This window comes from Pithys albifrons, chromosome 8, assembly GCF_047495875.1.
Source record: "Pithys albifrons albifrons isolate INPA30051 chromosome 8, PitAlb_v1, whole genome shotgun sequence".
Lineage (NCBI taxonomy): Eukaryota > Metazoa > Chordata > Aves > Passeriformes > Thamnophilidae > Pithys > Pithys albifrons.
Genome location: NC_092465.1, coordinates 41,027,903 through 41,044,133, shown reverse-complemented (window position 1 = coordinate 41,044,133; position 16,231 = coordinate 41,027,903). Strand labels below are relative to the sequence as shown.

The following is a 16,231-nucleotide window of genomic DNA, read 5'->3' as shown; positions in this document are numbered from 1 at the left end:
GGCTCCAGATGGAAGCAAAGAGCAGTTTCTCCTTCCACATCCACAGGACAACTGTCAGGTCAAGACACCTTTGGGGAAAAGATCACATTTCTCTACAGTGCAGGAAAATGTGTCTGGAGCATTCCCTGGAGGACGCCCTGGACGATGCCTTGGATGATGCCCTGGAGGATGTCCTGGAGGATGCCCTGGAAGTGCCCTGGAGGATGCCCTGGAGGATGCCCTGGAAGTGCCCTGGAGGATGCCCTGGAGGATGCCCTGGAGGATGCCCTGGAGGATGCCCTGGACAATTCCCTGGACAATTCCCTGGACGATGACCTGGAAGACTTTCACCCTCTGAAACCAAAGGAACAGCCAGAGAGTTTCACGCCGTGTCTCAGATGTGCTCCCACCCTCATTCCATGCAGGAAATCACTGTGGCCACGGAAGGAGACCAATTCCAGGATCACTCCACAGTGGACACCCTTCCAAAGCTGCTTTCCCTGTTGCTGCTTCCATGCAAAACTCCCTCTCTGCCGAGGCACACAGAGAGGTGACGACAGGACAACTCAGACGACAGGACAACTGGGAGCAGGACTGGGTGTCTCCAGGTGAGGATTCCAGGCCCAGGAGGAGCTGGGAAGCCCATGCCACCCCCAGCAGGACACTGTGGGGTGTCCCAGTGCGTCAGCATCCCGGAGAAGTTTCCGGGAGTAGCCACAAAACAGGCGGAGCTGAAACAGCTCTGCTCCAGGCTTGGAGACATACACATGGACCACACTCCCCACAAGGTTCTTCCCTTTCCCACTGAGCTCCCCCTGCCCTGCCCCTCACCCAGCAGGCAAAGGAGAAGCTGTCGGGAACTTCCAGCCCATCTTGGCTGGGAAGGAATGACTCAGAAAGGAAAAAATTCCCTGCGCAGCCAAAGGTCAGCAGAGCTCACAGCGGGACCTGCCGAAAAGCTCCCGATTCCACGCAGGGGTTTGTTGGGAAGGCACAGTGGAAGGCCAGAAATGCTGTCACACATCTGCTGAGCCACCTGGGAATGGGAAATCCATCCAGTCTGCCCAGGGGAGGTGGCTCCAGGAGGGAGGAACCGGCCTTGCCCCCAGAGCCGGTGCCGAGCCTTGGGAATGGGCAGGGATGGCTTTCCCTGCTCCAGATGGGCCAAGTCTTCCAAAGGCTCAGCTTATCTGCCCTAAACATGGCACGGTTTTCACCATGGAACAGTCTGGGTTGGAAGGGACCTTAAAGCCCAGCCCATCCCATTCCCTGTCATGGGCAGGAGCACCTTCCACCAGCCCAAGTTACTCCAAGCCCCAACCCACCTCACAGAGGGAATTTCCCAATATCCAGCCTAAATCCTCTCTTTCTCAGTGTAAAGCCATTCCCTCTTGTCCCACCTCCCCATGCCCAAGTTTCCTTGTCCCACCTCTCTCCATGCCCAAGTTTTCTTGTTCCTCTCCCCATGTCCAAGTTTCCTTGTCCCACCTCTCCATGCCCAAGTTTCCCTGTCCCACCTCTCCCCATGCCCGTTTCCTTGTCCCACCTCTCCCCATGCCCAAGTTTCCTTGTCCCACCTCTCCCCATGCCCAAGTTTCCTTGTCCCACCTCTCCCCATGCCCAAGTTTCCTTGTTCCTCTCCCCATGTCCAAGTTTCCTTGTCCCACCTCCCCATGCCCAAGTTTCCCTGTCCCACCTCTCTCCATGCCCAAGTTTCCTTGTCCCACCTCTCTCCATGCCCGTTTCCTTGTCCCACCTCTCCCCATGCCCAAGTTTCCTTGTCCCACCTCTCCCCATGCCCAAGTTTCCTTGTCCCACCTCTCCCCATGCCCAAGTTTCCTTGTCCCACCTCTCCCCATGCCCAAGTTTCCTTGTCCCACCTCTCCCCATGCCCAAGTTTCCTTGTCCCACCTCTCCCCATGCCCAAGTTTCCTTGTCCCACCTCTCCCCATGCCCAAGTTTCCTTGTCCCACCTCTCCCCATGCCCAAGTTTCCTTGTCCCACCTCTCCCCATGCCCAAGTTTCCTTGTCCCACCTCTCCCCATGCCCAAGTTTCCTTGTCCCACCTCTCCCCATGCCCAAGTTTCCTTGTCCCACCTCTCCCCATGCCCAAGTTTCCTTGTCCCACCTCTCCCCATGCCCAAGTTTCCTTGTCCCACCTCTCCATGCCCAAGTTTCCTTGTCCCACCTCTCCCCATGCCCAAGTTTCCTTGTCCCACCTCTCCCCATGCCCAAGTTTCCTTGTCCCACCTCTCCCCATGCCCAAGTTTCCTTGTCCCACCTCTCCCCATGCCCAAGTTTCCTTGTCCCACCTCTCCCCATGCCCAAGTTTCCTTGTCCCACCTCTCCCCATGCCCAAGTTTCCTTGTCCCACCTCTCCCCATGCCCAAGTTTCCTTGTCCCACCTCTCCCCATGCCCAAGTTTCCTTGTCCCACCTCTCCCCATGCCCAAGTTTCCTTGTCCCACCTCTCCCCATGCCCAAGTTTCCTTGTCCCACCTCTCCCCATGCCCAAGTTTCCTTGTCCCACCTCTCCCCATGCCCAAGTTTCCTTGTCCCACCTCTCCATGCCCAAGTTTCCTTGTCCCACCTCTCCCCATGCCCAAGTTTCCTTGTCCCACCTCTCCCCATGCCCAAGTTTCCTTGTCCCACCTCTCCCCATGCCCAAGTTTCCTTGTCCCACCTCTCTCCATGCCCAAGTTTCCTTGTCCCACCTCTCCATGCCCAAGTTTCCTTGTCCCACCTCTCCATGCCCAAGTTTCCTTGTCCCACCTCTCTCCATGCCCAGGTTTCCTTATCCCACCTCTCCCCATGCCCAAGTTTCCTTGTCCCACCTCTCTCCATGCCCAAGTTTCCTTGTCCCACCTCTCCCCATGCCCAAGTTTCCTTGTCCCACCTCTCCCCATGCCCAAGTTTCCTTGTCCCACCTCTCTCCATGCCCAAGTTTCCTTGTCCTACCTCTCCATGCCCAAGTTTCCTTGTCCCACCTCTCCATGCCCAAGTTTCCTTGTCCTACCTCTCCATGCCCAAGTTTCCTTGTCCCACCTCTCTCCATGCCCAAGTTTCCCTGTCCCACCTCTCCATGCCCAAGTTTCCCTGTCCCACCTCTCCATGCCCAAGTTTCCTTGTCCCACCTCTCTCCATGCCCAAGTTTCCTTGTCCCACCTCTCTCCATGCCCAAGTTTCCTTGTCCCACCTCTCCCCATGCCCAAGTTTCCTTGTCCCACCTCTCCCCATGCCCAAGTTTCCTTGTCCCACCTCTCCCCATGCCCAAGTTTCCTTGTCCCACCTCTCCCCATGCCCAAGTTTCCTTGTCCCACCTCTCTCCATGCCCAAGTTTCCTTGTCCCACCTCTCTCCATGCCCAAGTTTCCTTGTCCCACCTCTCTCCATGCCCAAGTTTCCTTGTCCCACCTCTCTCCATGCCCAAGTTTCCTTGTCCCACCTCTCTCCATGCCCAAGTTTCCTTGTCCCACCTCTCCCCATGCCCAAGTTTCCTTGTCCCACCTCTCTCCATGCCCAAGTTTCCTTGTTCCTCTCCCCACACAACAATCCCACTCCCTCCGTGTCTCTTACGAAGGATTTCCACAAACACTTCCTCACTTGTAGCCTCCCTAAATTGCACCATCCTGGGGATGTAAAAGCAAGAACTGGGACACCCCAGGGAAAGGATCCCATTTGCAGGCCACCATCCCACTGCCTTCTCCTCCTGCAATAGGTCAATAATTACGGAATCTGGAGTGCTGGAAAAAGCCAAACCTTCAGCTTTCAGTAGGAAAAAGTTATCTACTGGAACAGAAAACCAAGCAAGCCATGCCAGCGTTTTCCAGGCCAAATTTCACTTCCTTGGGAAGGCTTTCAGATGTTCCTCACACTCAGCTTTTGTTTGGGGGATGGGAAAGGGAGATGCCCCACCAGCAACACAAGGAATAAAACAACCCCAAACCACAATTCCTACAAAGTGTCTGGCCAAAATACATCAGAGCTGCTTAAGAAAGGCACCCAAATTATTTTTAGTGCCCCTCAAGTACATAAAGAGATTGCTCCAAGCCTTGTCCTGCCCAGCCTTGAACACTTGCAGGGATGGGGCAGCCACAGTTTCTCTGGGCACTGGGACTATCCAAGGCCTGACCACCTCCAAGGACACAAACACCAGGAAAAGCTGAAGAAATGCCATTTTGGTTGAACCTTGAATTTTTGGGAAGCAAGTCCCCCTTGGGAGAGCTGCTCTGAAGGGAAGGCACTGAAGAGTTGGAGCTCCCAAAGAGGATGCACCAGCTCGAGCCCCAGGGCCTCATTTACAGAGGATAAATGGCATTGGTTTGCTTTAATTAACCCTCTGTTTTCCTTCTAAAGGAGCTGAACAGCTCAGAGATAAAGTGATATATTGCAGTTCTCTGGATAAAACAATCCCTTCCCTGCTCCTCCAGACTTACCACAGTTGCAGTTTCTGAGATCTAGAAATCATGTTACCATGGGCTGACTCACAGATGCAAAGGCAAGAGGGGATGTTTTCCCATGGAAAATGCATCCCAGGAACAGCTGGTGTTGGGTTTGGGGGTTATTTTCTTTGTGAGTTTATCCCAGGGTTTATTCCAATAACTGCTGTTGGATTTCTAAAGCATTTCCAGGCACACCAACACCCTGGAAAAGACCTTGTTAGCAAATCAGCCCTGCCTGAAGTTTCTCACCTGGCATTTTGAGGAGCCACAGCAGACCCAGAGCATGAGGAAGTGAAGTTCTTCCTCTGCTGTGGCTCCTCAAAATGCCACCTCAATTCCTGCTAAGGAGGTCCTGCCTTCAACCAGAACCAAAGGTAAATGAGAGTAAATGTGTTCCTGTTACCAGGGCTTGGAGCTTCTCCATGAGCCTTTCTTATTTTTAACACACAAACAACCAAAGACACATGGAATTAGAAGGAAATCATGGAAATCTTTGTCACAGGAATTCCCTAATCCTTTCCCCTCGAGTGCACAGCTGCTTGGGCAAATGTGTACAGAGAAAAAAGGGTGGATTCACAATAATTCTGCCCTCATTATTGCACTATTATTGTGTCATGTATCTGTGTGCACACCCAGAGATACACAAATTATGGCTCTCTGAGCGCAGCCATGAAAGTATTTCCATCCTGACAAGAACACACAGGACCCACCAAGGACAGGGACTGCTCTTGATCAAACCTCAACCAGGAACAGCTCCTACAAAGCCTGCAAATAACACCCTATTAACTTTTAATCCCACCTTGCCCACTCTGTATTCAAATGCAAGTTATATAAGGCTGAAGCCAGGCTGCTTGTTAATATTCCATGAGGGCTCTTTCCCATGTGCAGCACTAATCCCCCTGCAAGGGGAGCCCGGCAACAATTCCAAAAGCTCCTGTTGCCACAGCAACGGGCCAGCCCTGGGAAATATTTATATCCTGGCTGATGTTTGCACTGTGCAACAACCACCTTCCAACTGGACCTCCAGCCCATCCTGAGCTTCTTCCCTCCCTGTGTGCAGCCCTGTCTGCTGCCACTGCCTTGGCATTCCCTGCTCCTGCTGGGAATGCAGGGCCAGGCACTTGTGCTGATGGAAAACGGCCAGGGAGCAGTTTAGAGCATTGTGGAATCTCCTGGAAGGGACCCTCCTGGAGCTCTGGCAGCCTTGGGGCTGTGCCCACTGCCCTGGGGAGCCTGGTCAGTGCCCAGCACCCTCTGGGGGAGAAACTTGTCCTGAGATCCCCCTAAACCTGCCCTGGGGAGCCTGGTCAGTGCCCACCACCCTCTGGGGGAAGAACCTTGTCCTGAGATCCACCCAAACCTGCCCTGGGGAGCCTGGTCAGTGCCCACCACCCTCTGGGGGAAGAACCTTGTCCTGAGATCCACCAAACCTGCCCTGGGGAGCCCATTCAGTGCCCACCACCCTCTGGGGGAAGAGCCTTGTCCTGAGATCCACCCAAACCTGCCCTGGGGAGCCTGGCCAGTGCCCACCACCCTCTGGGGGAAGAGTCTTGTCCTGAGATCTACCAAAACCCTGTCCTGACACAACTCCAGGTCACTCCCTGAGTGCTGTCACTGTCACCACAGAGATCAGTGACTCTTTATGTGCCGCTCTGCTCCCAAATATGTGGCAACAGAACAGGGAACCTCCTGTTGGGTTAAACTCTACTGGAATTTCCAAGCTGTTGCATTTTCAGTGTCCAGGGCAGGGAATGGAGCTGGGGAAGGGGCTGGAGCCCCAGGAGGAGCTGAGGGAGCTGCAGGGGCTCAGCCTGGAGAAAAGAAGGCTCAGGGGGGACCTTCTGGCTCCTTTTAGTGTGAATATCGGGGTAAAGGTCTCCTGGAAAGGGCGGTCAGATCCTGGCACAGCTGGATCCCCATCCCTGGAGGTGTCCATATGGTGTTGGATGTGGCCCTTGGGGACAAGGTCAGTGGTGGAACCGGCAGTGATGGGGGAACAGTTGGGCACAACGATCATGGAGCTCCTTCCTGCCCTTGGCGACAGGGTTAGTGTAGGTACTGGGGAAAATTTCTCCATGGAAAGGGTGGGTCAGGCCCTGGCACAGCTGGATCCCCATCCCTGCAGGTGACCAACATGCAGGTGTCCAACACCCATGTGGATGTGGCCCTTGGGGACAGGGTCAGTGTTGATATTGGGGAAAATTTCCTCCTGGAAAGGATGGTCAGGCCCTGGCTGGCACAGCTGGATCCCCATCCCTGCAGGTGACCAATATGCAGGTGTCCAACACCATGTGGATGTGGCCCCTGGGGACAAGTTACTGGGGATATTGGGGTAAAGGTCTCTTGGAAAGGGTGGTCAAGCCCTGGCACAGCTGGATCCCCATCCCTGCAGGTGACCAACATGCAGGTGTCCAACACCATGTGGATGTGGCCCTTGGGGACAAGTTACTGGGGATATTGGAGTAAAGGTCTCCTGGAAAGGGTGGTCAAGCCCTGGCACAGCTGGATCCCCATCCCTGGAGGTGACCACATGGTGTTTGAATGTGGCCCTTGGGGACAAGGTCAGTGGTGGAACTGGCAGTGCTGGGGAAACAGTTGGACTCGACGATCTCATAGAATCATAGGATCGATTGGGTTGGAAAAGACCTCCGAGATCATCAAGTCCAACCCTTGGTCCAACTCCAGTCCCTTTACCAGATCATGGCACTCAGTGCCACGGCCAAGCTCAGCTGAAAAACCTCCAGGGATGGGGAATCCACCCCCTCTCTGGGCAGCCCATTCCAATGCCTCAGCACTCTCTCTGCAAACAAGTTTTTTCTGCTCTCCAACTTCAATTTCCCCTGGTAGAGCTTGAGCCCATCGTGCCCCCTTGTCCTATTGCTGAGTGCCTGGGAGAAGAGAACAACCCCCACCTGGCCAGAACTTCCCTTCAGGGAGTTCCAGACAGTGCTGAGGTCACGTCTGAGCCTCCTCTTCTCCAGGCTAAACACCCCCAGCTCCCTCAGCCTCTCCCCATAGGACTTATCATGGAGCTCCTTCCCGCCCTTCCCGATCCCAAGATCCCCCTATCCCAGGGTTCCAGCACTCACCTTGATGTGCTCGTGCAGCTGCGCCTCGTGCTGCCTCGAGAGCTGCTCGTGCTGCCTCTGGAATTCCGCGATGAGGATCTGCCGCTGGATCTGCTGCTTCTGCTTGAGCGCCAGCAGTTCCTGCTGCAGCTGCTGCTCCCGCAGCGCCGGCTCCGCCACCGGCAGCGCGAACGGCGCCTCCAGCCGCAGCTCCATCGGCACCGCGCCCGGAGCCACCGGCAGCGGCAGTGCCGCGCTCACGTCCACTGCAACGGGAGGGCACAGGTCAGAAGGGGCCCCCCTTCCCACAGGGATGGAATTCCCGGGCAAAGGCGCCCCAGGAGACATGGTTTGGACCGGCGGAGGCACCAGGAGACTCTGGGAACAGGGAATGCAGGGATGGAGAGAGTGGCACCAGGAGACTCTGGAAACAAGGAATGCAGGGATGGAGAGAGTGGCACCAGGAAACTCTAGGAACAAGGAATGCAGGGATGGAGAGAGTGGCACCGGGAAACTTTGGTGACAAGGAATGCAGAGATGGAGAGAGTGGCACTAGGAAACTTTGGTGACAAGGAATGCAGGGATGGAGAGAGTGGCACCAGGAAACTCTAGGAACAAGGAATGCAGGGATGGAGAACTGAAGCGGGAGAGGCACTGGAAAAGTGTAACGAGGAATGCAAAGATGGAGAATTGAAGCAGGAGCGCCCAGAGACTCTGGGAACAAGGAATGCAGGGATGGAGAGAGTGGCACCAGGAGACTCTGGAAACAAGGAATGCAGGGATGGAGAGAGTGGCACCAGGAGACACTGGAAACAAGGAATGCAGGGATGGAGAGAGTGGTACCGGGAAACTTTGGTGACAAGGAATGCAGAGATGGAGAGAGTGGCACTAGGAAACTTTGGTGACAAGGAATGCAGGGATGGAGAGAGTGGCACTAGGAAACTTTGGTGACAAGGAATGCAGGGATGGAGAGAGTGGCACTAGGAAACTTTGGTGACAAGGAATGCAGGGATGGAGAATTAAAACAGGAGCACCGGGAGACTGGGAACAAGCATGACAGGAATGCAGGGATGGAGAATTGAAGTGGGAGAGGCACCGGAAGATTCTGGGAACAAGGAATGCAGGGATGGAGAGAGTGGCACTAGGAAACTTTGGAGACAAGGAATGCAGGGATGGAGAGAGTGGCACCAGGAAACACTGGGAACAAGGAATGCAGGGATGGAGAACTGAAGCAGGAACACCGGGAGACTCTGGGAACAAGCATGACAGGAATGCAGGGATAGAAAATTGAGTGGGAGCAGCACCGGGAAACTCTGGGAACAAGGAATGCAGGGATGGCGAATGGAAGTGGGAAAGGTGCCGGGAAACTTTGGTGTCAAGGAATGCAGCAGAGATGGAGAATTGAAGCAGGAGCATCTCCGTGGCCACCTCTGGACCTGCTCCAGCAGCTCCAGGTGCTTCCCAGAGGCAGCTCTGCCCAGGGATCTCCCCAGAACAGAGAGGAATGAAGAGGCTTGTTGGAAAAAGGGGCAGCACCTTTGAAGGAACTGAACTCAGCCTGTTTCTGTTAAAAAAAACCTCCCTGTCATGCCATGAATGACTAAAATCTTTCTAAGCCCCTGAATTAGAGCCCTACCTTTCCCAGGATTCCTGCTTGCCATGTTTCCTGCCTCCCTCTCTGGGGCAATCCCTCAGTGGTTCCGCTGGGGGCTCAGAATGAGCAGCAGCAGCTGGTGGGGAACGGAGGCTCATCCCTCAAAACCACAGAGCTCCCACCCAGCTGGAAAATACAGGTGGGCTCTTCTCATCCCCTCTGTCAGGACATCAGTACCAGCAATCCCAGGGAAAGAGTTTAACTAGGGTTTTTCCCACATCCTCCTCTGGAGGAGGGTTCCAGGAGCACAGTCCCTGTGCCGCATGTTCCCAATCCTGCCCCCGGTCTGTGCCCAGCAGGAGGAGGAGGAGGAGGAGGAGGAGACTTTCTTTTTTTGATGCAAACATTTTCAGCAAAAGGTCACATAACTGGAAGTGTTGCTATTTTTCAACCCACAAGCTCTTCCCTCCACTTCCCTCTTGTTTTCCTTCCTGTGGCCTTTTCCCTGCTCTGCTCTCTCCCCCGCAGGACCAGGGCTGGGATTCCTTACACGACTCATCGAACCACAGGAGAGCTGGGGAGTGACCTGGGACAAGGGATGGAGGGACAGGACACAGGGAATGGCTTCCCACTGCCAGAGAGCAGGGTGGGGTGGGATATTGGGAAGGAATTCCTGGCTGGGAGGATGGGCAGGCCCTGACACAGGTTGCCCAGAGAGCTGTGGCTGCCCCATCGCTGGCAGTGCCCAAGGCCAGGTTGGAACAGCCTGGGCTCCCAATATCCCATCTATCCCATCTCTGGCAGTGGGAAGCCAATCCCCTTGTCCTGTCTCTCCATCCCATATCCCTAGTCCCTCTCCAGCTCTCCTGGAGCCCCTTTAGGCACTGCACAGGGCTCTCAGGTCTCCCTGGAGCCTTCCCTTCTCCAGGTGAGCCCCTCAAAACCTAAATCCAAACCCAATGTCCAGCAGCAGAACATCCTTTGTGCCTGGGATTGATTCCTGCTTTACTCCCTAAAAACAGCCTTGACTTGCTCCGGGCTGGATAACAATCCCAAGAAAACCCACCAACTCCCCCATTTCCCATCCAAAGGGTCACATCCTCCCAAACTGTGGGCACAGGGTGAAGCTGCAGGGATGGCACCCACAATTCCCACTGGGACTCATGGCTGGGGTTGCGTCATTCCCGACGTTCCGCCGTGCCAGGCTCAACACAAGCCCCTGTTTGCCAGGCCAGGAGCTCAGCCCCAGAGCCACAACCCAGCCCTCATTGCCAAAGGACACTTCTCCAGGACAAAAGGCAGCCTGTGTTCTAAGGAGGGTTTCATGGGAGACTCCCAAAGTGCTGTGCCCTGGGAACAATGGGATTGGTGACGTCAGCAAAGGCACAAAGACCACATTGAGGGGCGGAATGAGAAATGCCAACCCCAGGAATTAGGAGACCAGACCACAATTAGGAATAATAAACTATCTCATGGGCTCTCCCTGCCCTCTCCTTCCCTGTAGGAACAGGAGGAATTGCAGCTTTTAATTTCTTTTTTTCCACCCTTGGTGTATAAGGAAATTTTTTCCCCATTATTTTGATTCCGTGGCCACGTTATGATGGTTTTCAGCCCAAGTCAGATAAATGACTCATGGCCATGCATCAAACACTGTCTCTGTGCTGGACATTAATTAGCACCTCAAGCACTTCGGTCCCCACCAACAGCTGATGGAGATGGGAAATCCAGCAGCTGGGCCAGAACATTCCGAGTGGAAGAGTCCAAAACACAGGGAAAGGGAAATAAACTGGAAAGAGAGGGGCACATCCTACAAAAGGATTTAACCCCAGGCTTAGGTGGAAAGGACCTTAAAGCTCATCCAGTGCCACCCCCTGCCATGGGCAGGGACACCTTCCACCAGCCCAGGTTGCTCCAAACCCTGTCCAACCTGGCCTGGGACACTCCCAGGGATGGGGCATCCTCCAGGAAATCCATTCCAGGGCCTCCCCACCCTCCCAGACAGGAATTCCTTCCCAATATCCCATCCATCCCTGCCCTCTGGCAGTGGGAAGCCATTCCCCCTTGTGCTGTCTCTCCTGGGATCCTTTTCCAGAGGGGCTCCCACTTTGGAAAATGCCCAAAGTCCCAGAGAGCTGGTGAGCTCAGAGCTATAAATAGCACCAAGGCACTGCAGGATCCTCCAGGGAAAAGCAGCAGAGTCTGTGTGGAAAGGGGGAAGGAGATGTGGAGTTGGGTCATCCACAGCCCCAAAGAGAAGGAGGAATTATAGGGGAGAGGGAAAATCCCACATTCCCATCCATATTCAGCTGATTCCCGAGGTAGGACTGGAGCAGCCCCCAGACTGGTCCAGCCCCAGGGTACCCACATTCCCTGTGGCACATCCCGAGCTTCCCGTGGGATGGGATGGAGGCCCAGCCCTGCCATGCTCCTCCCTGGATCTGAGGGACCATCCCAGACTCATGGAATACTTTGGGTTGGAAAGCACCTTAAGGATCATCTACTTCCAAGCCCCCAGCAGGGAGAAACAGTTCCCTCTGTTCTACTGAATTCTTCCCTTTGCTATCCTGTTTTCCAGCAGCAGATCCCAGGGAGGGTGTTTTGGAATAAAAACACTCAACAAGTTCAAGCATCACAGCCCAGATTATCCAAAGGAAAATGAGCTGGAAGTGGTTCCTCTCTCCAGAGATCCCTAAGGAAAACCAGGCTGCAGCAGCTCCAGAGCCAGCCCAGTCCCTGGGAATTCCTGGTGATCCTGGATGCTTCCTAGGAGCACCCTCAGCACTGAGGCTGCCCACAAGCTCCACACTCCCTTTCAGCAAGGGTTGGGAATCATTCCCCCTGGAATATTCCCTGCTCCATGAATGGGAAGGGAATGAATTGTCCTATGGGAAACACGTCACTGCGGAGGCTCCAGATGGAGCTTTAAAGGTCACTCCCTGAATCAGCACCAAGGAACTTTTGTCCTCGTTACTCCCCAGACCTGGAGGCACAAGGAGAGTCTGGATTTCTGGATCCAGCTTTTATTTTGGAGCCTAATTCCTCGCCTGGAAAGATCTCACCACATTTATCAGGAACCTGCAGACAGATTTTATTCCTGGTGACATCAGGAACCTGCACATGCATTTTATTCCTGATGACAAGGAAGCCCAAACTTGACCACTTATCCTGCTGTCTCCATTTGGATTTAAAGCATGGAAAAAGTGTCTCTTCACTTGAGGAGAAAGAAAAACAATCAAAGGACCTCCACAAACCGACATTTTCCAGGGTTTTCACAGAATCCCAGGATGGCTTGGGTGGGAAGGAATCTCGTTCCAACCTCTTTTGCCTCAGAGCAGGAAAGTAGTTTGGAAAATTATTACAATATCTGGGTCTTCCCTCTGTGGGAATATGAAGTTCAAGGCCAGGAACCAACCCTTGATGGCACAGATGTCTCCAAGAGATGAGCCTGGGCAGGAAAAGGGAAGCTCCAAAGGGACACACTCCAGTTCCACCACCTCCTTCTCCCCCATTCTCCTGCCCTGTCTGCCCCTTGTTCCCACCAGTGCCATCTCTGTCAATGAGGGCCTGGGATGGTGCCAGAGACCCTCCTGAAGTTAAAGAGAATGGACTCCAAATGGATTTTTGCTTTGGACTGTTTCCGATTTCTGACTTCATCCACTTGTGAGAATTCCTTGATTTTCTTCAATTCTTCAAAAATTTCCATAGGAAAAAAATATATAAATAAATAAGAAACACCTGAAAACCACCAAAAAAAAGTGTATCTCCTCTTCAGAGGCTCAGGCTGCCCAGAGAAACTGTGGCTGCCCCATCCCTGGAAGTGCCCAAGGCCAGGCTGGAGCAGTTTGGGATACTGGAAGGTGTCCCTGCCCATGACAGGGGGGGAATGAGATGGGCTTTAAGGTCCTTCCAACCCAAACCAGCCTGGGATTTCATGATTCCCAACAATGTGATTTCATGTCTCCTTGTTTCAAGCCTCATCCACCAACTGGACCTCTTTGATCCATCGGTCCATCCTCACCTCACCAGATCCCAGGAGCAAAGGGCAGGTTGAAGGAAGCTCAGCCACACTTCTAAGAGCCAAACCCACGTGGAGTTCTCACTTGCTCCTCTCTAATCTCACCCTGAACTTCCTTCAAGGGAAAGTGCTACTTGAGAGCAGAGAATTGTCCACGTGGGAGACGGAGCAGGAGCCAGAAAGTCTCACCCTGAGATGATACAGGAAAACTCCCATGAGGAAAAGGAAATCCACCCAGCCAGACAGGCCTGGGGAACTCTGAGGGACACCCAGCAAAGGAAGGTGGGGCCAGACAAACACCTGGACCTTCCTGCTGGTCCTCTGGAGCCTCCAAATGGAGCACCAGGGCTGCAGAAGGCAGGACATGGCACAGCTGAGGGCTCCATGAGGACATTCCACAGCCTTGCTGCCACAAACACCACCTGATTTTGTTTTTCCCCCCAGCTGGTGAGTCCCCAGCACCAAGTTTTCCAGAGAGGACAGTCCCAGCAGTGGAGCAATCCTTATGCTCCCCAATGCCATGGTGGTTGCCCCAATTCCCCGTCCCACCGACCCAGCTGGAAAGACTCACTTTGGACACCACCCAAACCCAGGTGAAGGTTCTTGGCTGCTCCTGCAGGACACCTGATCCCTGTGTCCCTCAGCCAGGAGCCTCCTGCTCTGTTATTCCCAGCCCTGGGATGTGGCCATATCACATATCCAGGCCCCTGAGCAGGAGTGAAACCTTGCCCTGTGCTGCCACCCGAGAAAGGAGCCTCTCAGGTTCCATGTTTTGCAATTTCAAGGATTATTTCATGCCAGGGTAGGGTCACCACAGCCCTCGAGGTGCCAAAAGGGATGTTTGACCTGTTTACTTGTTCTGAGCACCATGAAGAAAGACAGAGCTTGGCCAGGAGCCACAGAAACTCAGCCAGCCCAAGGGCTCTGCTCAGTGCAAGGAATTTCAGGGGCATCATCTCGGAAGGTGCCCAAGGACCACCTGGAGCTCCTGCCATCCCAAATGGCATGTTGTGGGGGTCCAGGGAAGCCACAGCCATGCCCTTCCCTTTAATCCAGAACCTCCTGGGCTTTTCCCCAAATGTCCTTAAGGATTAAATCCAGGGCACTATAATTCCACTCCAGAGGGTCCTGCTCTAAGTCCCTCCCATGGGCTCTTGTCCCCCACTCTTGGTGGTCCATCCAGAGGGAGGATGGTGAGGGAGCAGCAGCACCAGAAAAAAAGAAGCCACTCTGGGGGCTTGGGGGAAGGTGGGAAACCATCTCTACCTTGGCTAGTTCCTCCAGGACAGAGAACTCTCCCTGACTCCATGTTCCCCCTCCGGCCTTTCCTTGGGCTTATCCAGGGGGGCCTTCCAGCTCTGGGAGCTCCAAAGCCCTGATTCTTCCCAGCCTTTCCCCCAGACACAGCCAGGGATGGAGGAGAGATCCAGGGATGTGGATTTTGTTTAGCATCAGTTCAAGCCCTCCTAAATCCCTGCAACAGGGATTAAACCAGGATAATACCAATATATACATATTTATATACAATATGTATTAACCATATAATTATATCCAAATCCCTGGGACAGGATTTACATCTGACATGAAAGGAATTGAAGTTTTTCCATATATAAAAATGGGTGTGTCTTTTTTTGACAATGTCCCACTTGCAGTTTGGCAGCAAAACTTTTGGTTCAAGGTTGGATTTGATGGTCTTGGAATTCTTTCCCAGCCTTAATGATTCTGTGCTTGCAAGCAGGAAAAGCTCTTTGGATCCTACAGGCTTTCAAAGGCAAGGAGTCATTCCCTGTGGAACATCTGAGCTGGCTTTGAAGGTCCTCACACACACAATTCCACTGCACTGGTCACCAGGGACAGAGGTGGGAGCTTCTCCCAAAATATTCCTTGGGAATATCCCATGGCTCTCACTACACAGTCATTAAGCTGAAGGAGAGGAGGTTGAGGTGGGATATTGGGAAGGAATTCTTGGCTCTGAGCAAGAAAAGTACAGCAAAGAATAACTTGGTGTGATGTTTTACTAACAGAGCGATTTCCCATCATATTTAAAGCATAAAAATATACTCATTCTATAAAACTGGAAACAATATTGAAGAGCTTGAGAATAGGAAAACACAGAGGATAAAGGCAGTCCCTCTGGAAGTATTGAAATACCTTTCTGTAAGAGCTGAATCTATTTTTAGAAGGAAATGAAACCAAACCTGTAGTGATTTATTTAATCTGAGCACCAATTTGCACACAGGTGGCACCAGTGCCAAGAAAAGCCTCCCATGTGTCACACAATGCCCTGGCCAGCTCAGGATCTTCAACATCATTCCAGTGGGACTGTCTGTGAGCAGGACAACAAATGGGTCAGGAAAGGCAGGTACTGACCTAAATGTCACCCACTGGTCCTACAGCAGAGCTTGGGAGATCCTCCCTCCAATGGGAAAAGTCACTGAAATTCATCAGAAACCTCTAAAAAACTTCCCAATTCCCTACAAGAACTGGCAGAGCTTTAAAGACACGTCCAAAGAGTCTTCCTCGAACGTGCTCTACGTTTGTTCTGGGTCTTGAAACTGCAGCTCAAATCAATGATTCCAAAGCATTTCATTAGATCATCAAAACTTGAGGGTAGCTCATAATGAAATCCCTAATCAAATATGAATGAATCATCTGATATGACACAGTTCCTTAAATGAGAAACAGATGGAGAAGTGGTGATGACTGAGTGGTTTAAATCCCAGGATCCCAAGCCAAAGAGCACATATTTAATCACAGAATCATGGAACGGTTTGGGTGGGAAGGGACCTTAAAGCTCATCCATTCCCACCTCCTGCCATGGGCAGGGACACCTTTCACTGTCCCAGGTTGCTCCAACCTGGCCTTGGACACTCCCAGGGATGGGGCAGCCACAGCTTCTCTGCCCAACCTGTGTCAGGGCCTGCCCACCCTCCCAGCCAGGAATTCCTTCCCAATATCCCACCTATCCCTGCTCTCTGGCAGTGGGAAGCCATTCCCTGTGTCCTGTCCCTCCATCCCTTATCCAAAGCCCCTTCGCAGCTCTGGATGGATCCCTGGCTGATTGTTTTCTCAAAAGGATGGAGATGAGCTACTAAAACACTGAAAACAGAGTCCAAACAGCCAGAATTCCCTAAA

At 53.2% G+C, this 16,231-nt stretch overlaps 1 protein-coding gene across 6 annotated transcripts in view; it reads right to left on the bottom strand.

Moving 5' to 3' along the window:
• HDAC4 (histone deacetylase 4) overlaps positions 1 to 16,231 on the bottom strand; it is a 175,880-nt gene that overhangs the window by 75,129 nt on the left and 84,520 nt on the right. For all 6 annotated transcript variants that reach the window (XM_071562873.1, XM_071562872.1, XM_071562877.1 and 3 more), the window contains exon 4: positions 7,509 to 7,753. In XM_071562873.1, coding sequence (XP_071418974.1) covers positions 7,509 to 7,753 — 245 coding nt within the window. The remainder of the gene's footprint in view (positions 1 to 7,508; positions 7,754 to 16,231) is intronic.